The following is a 14,755-nucleotide window of genomic DNA, read 5'->3' as shown; positions in this document are numbered from 1 at the left end:
TTTTGCATGCTGTTTCCAGTGGCAGTGGTGGTGTCAACTCTGTATTAGTTTGTGATTAGTTAAAAGATTATGGGGAACATCTAGTGGTAGGTCAATGATAGGTCAATGATATTTGGAATGCAGTTGTATAAGTATTGGCACGTCTTATTTCAATGGAGATTATTTTGCCCTGCCCCCTCAGTCATGGTCTATTGACTTTGAAACTTAAGCTTAGTTTACATGTATTAGTTTTTGATTAGGTCAGTTTAAGGGGAACCATTAGTGGTAGGCCAATGATATATAATATTCAGATGTATTAGCATTGGCTCATCTCATTTCCATATAGAGATTATTTGGCTCCTCTCCCTCAGTCATGGTCTATTGACTTTGAATGATTCCATAGTTCACATGTATTAATTTGTGAGGAGATCCATTTAAGATAAACAACTAATGTTAAGTCCTTGATATTTAGTATGCAGTTGTTAAAGCATTAACCAGTCTCATTTCCATGGAGATTTTATGACCTCGCCCCATCTAATGCTCATTGACTTGTAAAACGTTTACAAGTTAAATTTTGTTTAGGTCAGTTTAAAGGGAACTAATTATGATAAGTCAATGGAACTTGGTAACGAAAATTGCAGAAGGCCAGACTTGGTGTTGTGTTTCTGGCGGCATCAATTGTAAATTTTTCTGCTTAAGTCAGTTTGATAGGAACTACTTGTGATAGATTAATGATATTTTCTGTAAAGTTGCATAACTTTCAGTACATATCAGTTTGATGACTATTTCGAGGCCCTGCCCTCTAGGTCATGGTCCAGTGACTTTGAATTAATTACTACTTATCAATTTAAGTTTACTGCTTACGATAGTTTAATAGGAACTACTTATGATAAACAATGATATTTCTATAAAGTTGCATTACTATCAGTACATCTCAGTTTGACATGCTGCCCTCTATATAATGGTCCAGTGACTGAATTAATTAGTAATGTTGCTGTCCATCAGATTGTCTTTTCTGAATTTTATGCTGACATGGGAGACATATCTCTGTGTTGAAATAACATGGAAAATTTACCTTCAACATTGACACAAAGTTGATGAGATTGACATCAATGGTGTAATCAAAAAAGAGACTGACAAATATTTTTGGGTTGAAAATTTCAAAAAGTAGGTTAAAATTTTTGGTCAAGGTAATTTTTAATGAAGTTGAAGTCCAATCAATTTGAAACTTAGTACACATGTTCCCTATGATATGATCTTTCTAATTTTAATGCCAAATCAGAGTTTTGACCCCAATTTCACAGTCCACTGAACATAGAAAATGATAGTGTGAGTGGGGCATCTGTGTACTATGGACACATTCTTGTTATTATCCAAATAATTTTGGGGTTTCCCTCTTTATATCATAGACTTTCATTACGATGTCATTTTGTAAGAAAGCTGAATACCTCTAGCTACACTTTTGATATAACCTATGTGATATTTGCTTTCAGACTGTAAAAAGAACAAGGAAGAGTGTTGGTTTTGTAGAGCCTAGTGCACCTCGACCACAGCTTGGACTAGAGTATATATCCTACCTGATAAAACATCCAACTTGTCAAGCTATTATTCTATCAAAATACAGAGACAATGTAGTAGAACTGATAGCAACATTACAAGATGTCAGGGTGAGACATAAACAACCTTGCACTGTTCTATAAGTACTGGTACAGCTGAACTTGCACTCGTATTAAGATTCTGTTTACAAATGTGTTGATAGTTAATGCTTTTAGGTCCTCTTCTTGGTTATTCGTTTGAAGAGATATGTTGTTTAAATGATAAAATATACCGTAAATTGGGTTATTTTGGTTTATTTGGCGCCTCCAATGAAAGTGCCAAAATTAAACACATGAAAATAAAGCAAACAATGAAAATTGAAACGCCAAAATCACGTACCGCTATGATAATATTGTAATGTTAATTGTAGGGAAAAATATTTTATCCTATTATATCTTCGGTATATTTCCTACAATTCTATACCAAATCTGCAAATAAATACCAGGTATAATTTGACAATAACACTACGGTATATAATTTTAACTTAATTGTCAATTTTCTAAAATTGTTACGAAGACACAATTTATTCACACATGTCATAAATATGTCAGACTATCGACATTGCTGATTAGATGCCATCACTGATCATTAGAATATCAACAGTCCTTGTAATCCTTGATCTTCAAAAATTAACATGTACTGCCAGAGGCATAAGGATTAAAATTTAAATCTTTGATCATCAATAGATAAACATGTACTGCAAGAGAAATGATGATTAAATATCATTTCATATGATATTTGTACTATATAAATAATCTATTTAAAAAATGATTTTAATGTTTTAGATTTTATTGTAAATAAAATGTATAAATTATGTTTTCATATTTTCTTTCAGCTTTGAACCCTGAGATATGGAATTATTTGCAATTACATCCATATCAGATTCTGTTATTTAGTTAACTTTGTAGTTTGTGTATATAGTTCATTGATATTTTGTCAATAAACTGGTAAATAAAGGCAAATATGAATGAGCTCGCTCACTACTATTGTGCCAACTTTGAAAAACATCAATTGGACGAAGCACCCAAATTACACACAACAAAATAAAACACATGCCTTTTGAGAGAAAACTGCCAAAAAAAACCAACGCGAAAATTTCTCAGTTTACAGTATTTTATTTTCTTTGAGTGTAAAGTATCCATTATGGAATTTTTTTTTTGTCTTGCCTGCGACAAAAGTCTCAGTGATTACACTCTGGTGGTGGCAGCGGCATAAGCTATTTGTATAAATATTTATAAATTTGAGAGTAGAAGACCTGGATGCTTCGTACCTTGTATACAGATGCCTTATGTCACAAAGTTTCCGTCTGTCATATGTCCTATGTCCTTGACCTCATTTTCATAGTTCAGTGAATGCTTGAACAAAATGTTTAGTTTTTTTTAGTCATGTAAATTTCTCACTTTTTATAAGTAATAGGATAAATATACTTGGCATATGGGTTTCTTGTGAGTTCTATATGTCCATCAGACAGAGTTCACCTGACCTCAACCTCATTTCATGGATCAGTGATCAAGGTTAAAGTTACATGATAAGGTATGTTTCTCAGATACTGTAAGCAGTAGGTCAACTATATGTGGTGTATGGAATGATTGTAAGGTGTACTTGTCATCTGGCAGTTTTCATCTGACTTTGATCTGATTTTCATGGTTCATTGGTCAATTTTAAGTGTTTTGGTCTGTTTTTCAAAAACAGTATGTCAGCTATATTTGATGTACATGATGTATGGAGTGATTGTGAGGTGTACATGTCTGTCTTCGAAGGGTTCACTTTGAACTCTACCTCATTTCATTGATCAGCAATCAAGGTTAATTTTTTGTAGTCAAAAGTCTATTTAAAATACTATCAGTAATAGGTCAACTAAATTTATGGAATGATTATAAGGCGTACATGTTCACTGGCAGGTTTCATCTGACTCTCACCTCTTTTTTCATGTTCAATGGACAATGTTGAGTAATTTTTGTTTGGTATACTTAAGCAATAGGGCCATTACATTTGGTGTATTGAATGATTGTAAGGTTTACTTGTTTGCCTGGCAGCTTTTATATGACCTTGACCTCATTTTCATGATTCACTGGACAATGTTAAGTTTTAGTGGTTTGGTCTGTTTCTCAGGTACTGTAAACAATAGGGCCATATATTTGTTGTATGAAATGATTGCACGGTGTACATATCTATCTGGCATGGTTCATTTGAGCTTGACCTCATTTTCACTGATCATTGAAAATGTAATGTGTATGTGATTCTTGTAGTAGCATCTTTGTATTACAGACTCTCAGCATATATCATTTAAGCATAGCAGGCTAGTCATTTCAGTGTGTGCAATATTGGTATGAAATAAGCACTGTACATTCTATTAAAGGTATATGTAGTTGGATAGGCTAGTTTTCTTGCTAATGAAAATTTTGTATATTTTAACAATTATGTTACTGTTACAGAAATGTATTGAGGGAAGAATGACAAACAGAATACCTACAGAAGGTGACGACTTTACAGATGATTTATTGGTGGAATGTTTTACAGTGTACCTAAAGTTACTTGTACTTCTGCATGATGATGTTAGTATATTGAAAAGAATTAGTTTTAACAAACATTTAAAAAAAGATTACCTGGTATAGTGCAGTATATAGAAAAACAGATTAAAAACATGTTTTTTAGAAGGGTATGCCTGCTTCATTAGTGGCACTTTTCTTCTCTTTTTTTTAAAGCTACTTGTTTTTCATGTTTAAATGATACTTGAGAACAGTAATTAGTGATAGAGACATTGGGTTCGGTAATGGTCATAGGACCATATGACCTATATAAATGTCAGTGGTCACTTATTACTTCTAACATTATTTTCCAACTTGCGCAAAAACCCTCAAGGACAAGAATATAAATATTGGACAAAATTTCAACAAAAACAAAATCTACTGTTTCTTAAATACCTTTTGTAGCTTTTACTTGTTCATTGATAAAAGTGATAGACTTGGAGGGATTATAGGAATCCATCTATGATATTAAAGAACTCAAGGGCATTTACAGAATCCAAAGAAAAAAGTAAAATCACAAAAATACTCAACTCCGAGGAAAATTCAAAAAGGAAAGTCCCTAATCAAATGGCAAAATCAAAAGCTCAAACACATCAAACGAATGGATAACAACTGTCATATTCCTGACTTGGTACAGGCATTTTCTTATGAAGAAAATGGTGGATTAAACCTGGTTTTAAAGCTAGCTAAACCTCTCATTTGTATGACAGTTACATCAAATTCCATTATATTGACAACGATGTGTGAACAAAACACAAAAGAAATTATACACTCAATGAAACTTGATCTGAAGCAATGATCAGTAGATTAGTAGTCCATTCGGAATCCATTTTTAAAATGTAAGAAATATGCCAAAATTTCCCATTACATTCTTAAATTTAAGCTTTGTGTTTACATTACATTCTAGTTCTTCTTCTTTTTCAGCTCACTTTGCCCAGAGGCCCAAGTGAGCTTTTCTCATCACTTGACATCCGTCGTCGTTTTCTGTTTAACTTTTACAAAAGTCTTCTCTGAAACTACTGGGCCAAATTTAACCAAACTTGACCACAATTATTATTGGGGTATCTAGTTTAAATAATGTGTCCCATGATCCAGCCTGTTAACCAAGATTGCCGACATGGCTAAAAATAGAACATAGGGGTAAAATGCAAGTTTTGTCTATTATCTTGAAAACCTCTATGAATAGAGAAAATCTGACCAAGCAGAAATGTTGAGATCTACCTACTGTCCTGCTGAAATCATCAGAAGACACTTTATTGGAGTTATTGCTCTTAAATGATAATTTTTACCAATTTTTGGCATTTTTGCCTTATATCTTAAAAACTATAATGGACAGAAAGAAACTTTAAATAGCAAAAATGATCACCAAGTCAAGATCTACAAGTAAGTCAAAATGACGGAAATTAACTCCTTATTGAAATAATTGCCCTTTAAAGATGATTTTTTTCCATTATTTTGCATTTTTTCCTTTTACTTTGAAAACTATAATAGATAAATAGAAACTTTATATAGCAAAAATTATCAGCAAGACAAGACTACAAATATGTCAACATAACTGAAATTGTCAGTTATTGCCCTTTCATGATGATTTTTACCAAAAATTAGCTGTTTTTGAAGATGCAGGTGAGCAACACAGGCTCTTTAGAACCTCTAGTTTGCTAAAGTTGCTTCCCTGTTATCAATTTGTCCACTGTAAGGAAATGCTACCCTGATAGAGAAAATGAAGTAATCATGAGGGACTTCTGTATATATGTAACCATGGTGTTCATAATTTATTGTATTTTTTTAGGGTGATAACAGTGCAATACTCAAGCTTGGTCAAGTTATTAACTGGAGTGATTCTCACCTGATACCTGTATTAGAATCACAAGATCGGTCAAGATCAAATAATTCAACAACAAGTCTGTCTTCTGAATCAGATAACAACACTCATTCAAATACACAAGATTTTACTCAAGGTGTATTTAGCCGTACTTTATATAATGTAGATGCTACGGTGTTATTGTCTGGAGGTAGATCCAGAAAACGCTCTATTGGAAAGGCAACACCACATGCAATTAACCTTGCTTCGAATGTAATACAGGTGAGAAAAATAGATAAAAAGCTGTATTGTTGTATATTTTAAATAAATGTAAAAACTGCGATATATGTAGAATAATGGTGACACCAAAAAGAATAGGAGCTCCAGTTAAATTTGACCCTTTTCCTAAAGATATTCATTTCCCAAATCTTCCATCCCTTTTTATCGAGCCTGCGACTTTTGTCGCAAAATCGAGACATAGTGATCCTACATTCCGTCGGCGGCGTCCACAAATATTCACTCTGTGGTTAAAGTTTTTGAAATTTTAATAACTTTCTTAAACTATCCTGGATTTTTATCAGAAGTTTGTTTATGATCATAAGATAGTATCCAGAAGTAAATTTTGTAAAAAAAAAAATCCTGTTCATCCGTATTTTACTTATAAAAGGACTTAATTTTTCTGCCAGTTAACATTACATTCACTCTGTGGTTAAAGTTTTTAAAATTTTAATAACTTTCTGAAAATATCCTGGATTTGTACCAAACTTGGACAGAAGCTTGTTTATGATCAAAAGCTAGTATCTAGAAGGAAATTTTGTAAAAATTTATTTCCTGTTTTTCCGTATATTATTTATAAATGGACTTAGTTCTTCTTCCAGTTAACATTACATACAGTCTGCAGTTAAAGTTTTTAAGACATTTATTAGATTCATAAACCATCCTGGATTTTTACCAAACTTGGACAGAAGCTTCTTACAATCAAAAGATAGTATCTAGAGGAAAAATTTTAATACTTTTTTCCCTATTTTTGTTGAGCCTGCGACTTTTGTCGCAAAAGTAAATCAACAGCAAAAGTAGGCGAGACACTGGGTTCTGCGGAACCCTTACGATTTTTTTGTTTGAAAGCAGCTTATAGTCTCGTATTGTGATTTTATTAAAAGAAAGCTAGAATTCTAACGAAAAGGCAAATAAGAGGAAGGACTTAAAAATATTATAAATCAATAAACAAAGATGCAATCCAGATTTAACCAAAGATTAATCATTTAATGGCAGATCTTTCATAGTCTGGATGATTTAGAACTTGACAAATTGTGTACGCACATTTATCATTTCTATAGTTGCAGACTGTATATTGTTTCCCTCTAGAAGTCTTGAGTTTTTTTGTGTTTTTGGATCTCTGTCCCATTTCTAAAACTATGGAACCAATCAAATTTTCCGAGAATTGATCCTTTGGGTGTCCAGTATTTATTAAGCAAGTAATTAGGGACCTGCCAAAAAGTCTAATATAACTCTAACATAAAATTTAATTCCTGATGTTATCTATAGAATTGAGATTAAATTTTGAAAACTAATCATAATTAAGGGGGTACCCAACACTTTGAATAAAATAGACTTGGCTAATTTTCATAAAATTTTGACAAAATATTTACTTTGACCTGTTGACAAAAATACCAAAATTTCAATAAAATTTGAACAACACAGTTTAAAGGAATGATTTCATTGGATATAGCAGTTTGACAAACACTGATTTTGATCATTGAGAAGCTGGATTTCCCTCTACTAATAGTATGTGATTAAAACATTAAGCTGATTTTTAAAGAGTTACCTCCGTTAGGTGTCCTGTACCCCTTAACTGGCACTACAATTTGTCTATGACATTCTTTTCCTGATGAACATATGCTATGTCACATATCTTATATATTGATTTTTTTTCATCAGTATTCTTATTTGTGTATTTGCCTTATACTAAAATGTGCAAGCAGGGCCCTTCCTGACCTGTTTGTTTTTTAGTTGTTTAATGTCTTCAAAACCATAATAGGTTTAACAATTTAACGGGACACAAAATGTTCAAAAGTGTATACCTATCTATCTTTATAGATTATCGTTGGGCATCTCAAAGAGATTGATTTTCTCGCTTGAGCCAGTACGGGTTCGAGTTGAGATGACCAATGATTATCTGTTTATCGCTATTTTACCTATGACGACGTTGTTAATTTCATTGACAACGGCACGTGCCCCCTTAGTTTCTAGCGATAATTTTTCATATCACTCTACTGTGCTGAGAAAGGAAATTATCAGTCAGTAAGATCAAAGGAAAATTTCATAAAATAGCGATAATCCATTTTATGTCATAATAATCATAGGAGTTTGTCCTTTTGTGATGATATTTTTTACCAACTTTAGCAAGTTTGCCTATTTAACTTGAAAACAATAATAGATGGACAGAAAGTATAAACAAAAAAGGCACTGGCTATGATTACGTTGGAAATGTAACAATAACAACAAAAATATTGTTACGTTGGACACCAATTGCTGGAATGCTAGGTTGGGTTAGAAACCGATTAATTACGAATTTAACAATAATATTTGTGTCTATGGTTATATAGTGTTATTGTTACGCTAATGTATTTCAATGTATGCTGGGAATTCTGTCCATCCAGCATGTGCTTCTGGGTGCATGTTTTAGTCCAACGAATTTGGGTGGAACCACTATAGGTACCCATCACAAACGAGTGATGCTGCAATGTGCATGTCTGTTTTGCAAACTAAACAGTTCCACTATGCAATTTCCCTTGTTGAAGTTATACCAGCTTTCAATGCCTGCCATGCTTCAGGTGAAAAGTAGTTTTTTTATTCTTGAAATATTTATGTTTTCGTCCCAAATTTTTGTTGGAAACATGTGATGCTGTTTTGGGAATAATTTCATCCATTGTTCAAAGTATAATAATGACAAAAGTAAGGGTAACTGTGCATTTAAATACATAGAAGTGAACACTTTTCTTCTAAACATCGAACCATATTCTTTAGCCCTTGGTACTACTAAACTAATATTTTCTTGAAGAACATTAAAACAGAATTCAGCAACAAAACTAAAGTTGGTTAAAAGTTTGATAAATCTAAGTTACCATAATGCAACGTAACAGTAGACACAAATATTATTGTTACGTTCGTAATTAATCGGTTCCTCACCATAGTATTCCAGCAATTAGTGTCCAAGTAACAATAACGTAATCGTAGCCAGTGCCAACAAAAGAATGTCCTAAAATTTAAAAATGCTAGCCATCAACACCTTGTAGGGCTTATTGCCCTAAAATGATATTTATGCAATGAGGCAATGGAGGATTATAGTAGTTTTAGGCAAAGTAAAATCCTGAAATTGTTTCCTAATGATTATCATAGTTGCCAACCTCTGACAATGACAAATTATGTCATGACATGACATGCCAAAAAGCGTGTGAAAACGTGTGATGTAGATGGGGACTTTTTAATATGAACATTATACAAATTTGTTAATACAAAAAACAATATTCTAACTTTTATTGTATTCAACAGTGGCCTGTTTTGCTGCTTTCAAAACAACACAACTAGGCACATATTCAAAACAACTGCCAGTTTGGTTAAATTTACATGATAACAATGCACACAATGTATCATTCATGTCATTGTTGAGTTCTGATCTGAATTCAATGTAAATCTTCTTTATAATTGAAAATGCTCTCTCACAGTCAGAATTGCTATTTGGCAGAACTAAAATAGCTTTAGTAAGCTTTGAAAGAATGTCAACATTTTTATGCCCCTGCGACAAAATGTCGAGGGGCATATTAATTTTCATCATCCTTCCCTATCGCTATATCAGCTTCCTCAACTTATCTGTAAAACTCGTATCCAGTTAGCGCGTGCAAGTGAGGAGACATTATCAAGTGAGCAGGACTTATCAACAAATTCTCACAACATATTGCCTTGTATTGTAATGGTGATAAGTCACCAAATAAATTCTTTTAATAAAATAAATTACACTTGCAGTACATATTTTACAATGAACCATTTCTTTTTTCCTAAAATTACTTTACATTCTGAAACGAGATGTTGATAAAATGTTGTCGACGGGAGTCTTGATAAGTTCTGCCGGGACTACTTTTTCAGAACTTAAATTATTTGACCTAATTTGAACTATTGATCTGACCTGTATTGAGATCAATCTATCGATACAAATGTCAACAATGCGGGGGTGGCAGTTTAAATTATTAAAAACATTTATAGTGAACATAAAATTCACAGTAAAACTTATAATAAAAATTGATTAATTAGATGCACATATATTATACACTCTAGGTTAAACATTTCATTTTAAATAATAAAATAGGGGGAAAAATCTACCACAAAACAACAACCCTCTTTCTGACAAGTCTAAAATACTTATTTCGTCTGCTAAAACAAAACAAAACAAAACAAACATACAAAATGGCTACTGACAAAAATAATGCTTTTGAAGACCAATCAAACAGACATTTTTTACTTCAATTCGGGGGAAATTCAGCAAATGAAAGTCAAAGTCAAACTGAGTGCATGTACATACATGTATCACTAATGTCAAATTATTTGAGCCTGAATTACATATACCAAGTTTTCTCAAATTGCTTGTAAAACAAAGAAAAATAATTGTTTCAAAAAAAAAAGCACACATACAACAATTTATTAGCATGTTCACTGCATATTAAATTGGTATCCTGAAAAATTCCACAAAAAGTCGCAATTTAATGTTTTTGTTGTGAAAAATGGTGTAAATCATATATTTTGGCTATATCTGTATATGTACATTGATAATTCACATGAAATAGACTGAAGAGGGCAAAATATTGAATGATTAATACAGGTAAAACATGTTAAAATTCCATTTATAGTATTTACTGTTTCTGTGTAACTAAGTTAGGATTTGAACCTAAGACCTTCTCATAAAGAGATGCTCTGACCCCTGAGCTACCTAGTTGAATACACTGAAAGCATAATTTTTTTTCAAGAAACATAAACATGATGTATCTTGTCATTTTAACTCCAAGTCATCAAAAGAATGATATTTCAATGTACATGGACAAACAGAATGCAGTGAAGCAATTTTGTATAATATTTCAAAAATCCAGGTGATCTGGTTCTGTTATTTGTCAATACAGAAGAAAATTTTGACATGTTTGAACCAAATATGTTTTCCTCAATGATAACATTTAGCAAAGCACTTATAGGAAATGGTACCCATAACCTGAACCAGAATACCGTCCCAATGCAATTTGGTGGGGTAGTCGTTACAAAAATAACACCAATCTTCCTTGTCTTCTCATGTACAAATGGCGGGTACAAGGTGCAAGATGTCGAGATATAACTATTTACATACAAGAAGGACAATTTACCAACATCTGTCTTTCTCAAATTAACTTCTCCTTTACGAATTATGACTACTTAAATATATGTGTACCTTTAGTCTTGAAAACAAACAGCATTTTGATGCGTTTCTGGAATTTTTTTATGAAGCGTATGCTGTTCAGCAGTCAGCGAGTAGAAATTTTCTTCTTCTGCTGATATGAAATACTACGATCTTTCAATATAATCTTTAATATTTCTTTTTTTTTTTGTATCCTCTTCAAATATTATACTCTCATATATGCATTATCATGAACACGAAACATTTTTCTTCCTCTAGTTAATTGGAATATTTTACCCTGCGTATTTTGGCCACAAGGTGTATCCGCGGTTTAATATTTTGATGACATGTGTTGCCTAGTAATAACAGAAACACTCTGGTAATAACAATTCCCGCGAAATTATTGAAAAAGGAAATTTTGATAAAAAACATTGCTTTGAAAGATGATAAAAATGTTATCTGAATGTGGATTGTATAGATATTTATAGATTATCGTTAATCGTATATTATTGATTTTCTAGCTTGAGCCGGTACGGCGAAAGGGAGAAAAGCAATCGAGTTGAGATGACCAATGATAATCTGTTTATCGCTATTTTACCTATGACGACGTTGTCAATTTCATTAGCAACGGCACGTGCCCCCTTAGTTTCTAGCGATAATTTTCATATCACTCGACTCCGCTGAGAAAGGAAATTATCAGTCAGTAAGATCAAAGGAAATTTTCGTAAAATAGCGATAATGTAAAATATCAGCCCCCTCAACAGAATATGAAGCTAAATGGCTCGTTCACTACGCTCACTCGACATTTAGCTTCATATTCTAGCTCGCGGGCTGATATTTTTCTATATCTACATATCCACATCCAGATAACATGTACACCCCTGTCCGTCCGTTCATACGATACATTGTTTGTCCGGCTATCTCCTACTGTTTTGGAGGTATAACTTTAATATTTTGTAGGATGTTCATACACATAGTGAAGGTGTACATGGTTAGAGGATTTTGATTTTTTTCAAATATTCTGAAAATGAAAGGTAGTTGGACTTAGTCATTTTTTTGGTACTAGCTGCATAAAGAGATCATGGTTTGTCCGGCTATCTCCTCCTACAGTTTTGAAGATACAGCTTTAATATTTTGTAGGATGTTCAAACACATACTGGAGGTGTGCATGGCCAAAGGATTTTGATTTTTTTTTTTCAAATATTTTGAAAATGACAGGTAGTTGGACTTAAGTCATTTTTTTGGTCAGGCAGGGGCATCATTTGTGTCTTACAGACAGCGTAACTATTTCAAGTTGTATGCCAACATCACTGTTTGTCAAATCTAAAATATGTGGAACTATACTCATGCATATGGCAGAGCAGAAAAGGGGGGGGGGGGGCATTGTCCAGATCTAGTTTGTCATTAAAATTTCATCTATATCTGCCATTGCTCCCCAGAATGTTGCTATTTCCTGTTCAAAGGTGGGTAGTTCATCAGGAGAAGACAGCTGGTACTCTGCGAACTGATCCAACAGTTCTGTGATATTCCCATCCCCTATTGCCTGTGGAAATCTGTTGGCTAGATTTGAAACTGAAAAAGAAAAATAATTTTATAATTTTTATAATATATACCATTGAATGAATGCTTTATCAAATAGTTCTCCCTTTATGGCCCTTTGATTAGGAAAATAAACATATTTGATTTGATTTATTATGTCATTACTAGTAAACCTGTAGTAAGTTCATGTGTATGCAGATTTCCACCAGGAATATTATTATTTTCTTGATAATTTACAGAAAGAAAAACTCAACAGAGACAAATTCTTAAAAACTACTCACAAACTTACCTGAAGGGCTTTTGTTGTTCGTCCATATCGAAAAATAAACAATGGCGACCCAACTAATACTACAAAATTTTTGGTACTTTTCGTCTAATTATGAAAAAAACCTGAGAATCGTGATATCACTAACGACCAAAAATTCAAAATAACGAAAAAGCGTGTACACCCAATGTGACAAAATCTTTGTGTGTAAACTGTTGAAAAAGCGTGTATTACACACGAATATCATGTGAGTTGGCAACTATGGTCAGTCCAATATTTCTTCCATATGTCCTGTAACAGGTTCAACATTTTTGGGGTAAGATATTTACCAGGAAGTTGAGAGGAAACTTAATAGTACATTTACTCATGTTCATAACCAATATCCTATAAACTTTTAAAATTATATGCCAGTTTAGTTTTGACACCAATTATTCAGTTTATGTGATAATGTGAAACCAGTACATTCTCAAGTTAAAAGTTTTTTGTTAAGGTTGTTTACTAAGAAGTTGTGGTAACATCAATTTGAAACTTGGTACATATGTTCAATTCATAAAATGTTTTCATTGAGCCATATGATTGATAAGACATGACATATCTCTATGTTAACAATTTATTGAACTTAGTCAAATTCTTGAACTATGACCCATAGAATGGTTCTAGGGTGTACATGTCTGTCTTACAGAATTCCTCTTACATTGACCTTTTCAGGGTTAAATGATCAATATTTAGTTTACACACTTAAGTAAGTTTCTTATTTACCGGTAATATGATAAATATATCAACTAAAGGTTATAATTTGGGTGTATGGTTTACATGCCCTTCTGACGGGAGTTACCTGACCATGACCATGACCTCTCTTCAAGTACTGTAAATTCAAAAATTATTGCAAGATTTTTATTATTGTGAATAATGCGACAGAGTGAGTAAAGCAATAATAAGAACTCGCATTTTACTATCTAAAATTGAGAATGGAAATGGGGAATGTGTCAAAGAGACAACAACCTGACCATAGAACAGACAACAGCAGAAGGTCACCAACAGGTTTTCAATGCAGCGAGAAATTCCCGCACCCGGAGGCGTCCTTCAGCTGGCCCCTAAACAAATATATATACTAGTTCAGTGATAATGAACGCCATACTAAACTCCAAATTGTACACAAGAAACTAAAATTAAAAATAATACAAGACTGACAAAGTACATATATCTGCATGCATATGTTGATAGTTGTTGTTAAACACCACTTTCAGTCCTATTGGCTATGAAATCAGGTGAAAATAGGCATGAGTATAACAAACACTTGGATGGAAAGATATGTAGGTTCTTTAAAGGTCTAAGATGGCATCAACATAACAATGTAGTCTCATATAAAGCCCCTACAAAATACCATCATAAAATACTATAAATACTAGTGCAAAGAAAGATAACTCTGACATGTCCATGAACAAGTAAATTTGCACTGTATAACATTCTAAGAAAAATAATGTCATTCTCATTTACATCTATATTTTCTGTCTAAAAGACTCAACTTAAACTTGTGTCTTACATGTATTAGTTTGTGCATCTCATAAACTTAATTGTGCTAAATATTCTGTTCCCATATAAAAATATACTTCAACATGAATTCTTAACTGTAA

At 32.7% G+C, this 14,755-nt stretch overlaps 1 protein-coding gene across 1 annotated transcript in view; it reads left to right on the top strand.

Moving 5' to 3' along the window:
* LOC127727917 (condensin-2 complex subunit G2-like) overlaps window positions 1-14,755 on the top strand; it is a 96,627-nt gene that overhangs the window by 64,943 nt on the left and 16,929 nt on the right. Inside the window, exons 20-22 of the mRNA XM_052235067.1 lie at window positions 1,473-1,646; window positions 4,011-4,130; window positions 5,893-6,186. Coding sequence (XP_052091027.1) covers window positions 1,473-1,646; window positions 4,011-4,130; window positions 5,893-6,186 — 588 coding nt within the window. The remainder of the gene's footprint in view (window positions 1-1,472; window positions 1,647-4,010; window positions 4,131-5,892; window positions 6,187-14,755) is intronic.

This window comes from Mytilus californianus, unplaced genomic scaffold (assembly GCF_021869535.1).
Source record: "Mytilus californianus isolate M0D057914Y unplaced genomic scaffold, xbMytCali1.0.p SCAF_2, whole genome shotgun sequence".
Lineage (NCBI taxonomy): Eukaryota > Metazoa > Mollusca > Bivalvia > Mytilida > Mytilidae > Mytilus > Mytilus californianus.
This window is presented reverse-complemented; position numbering and strand designations above follow the sequence as displayed.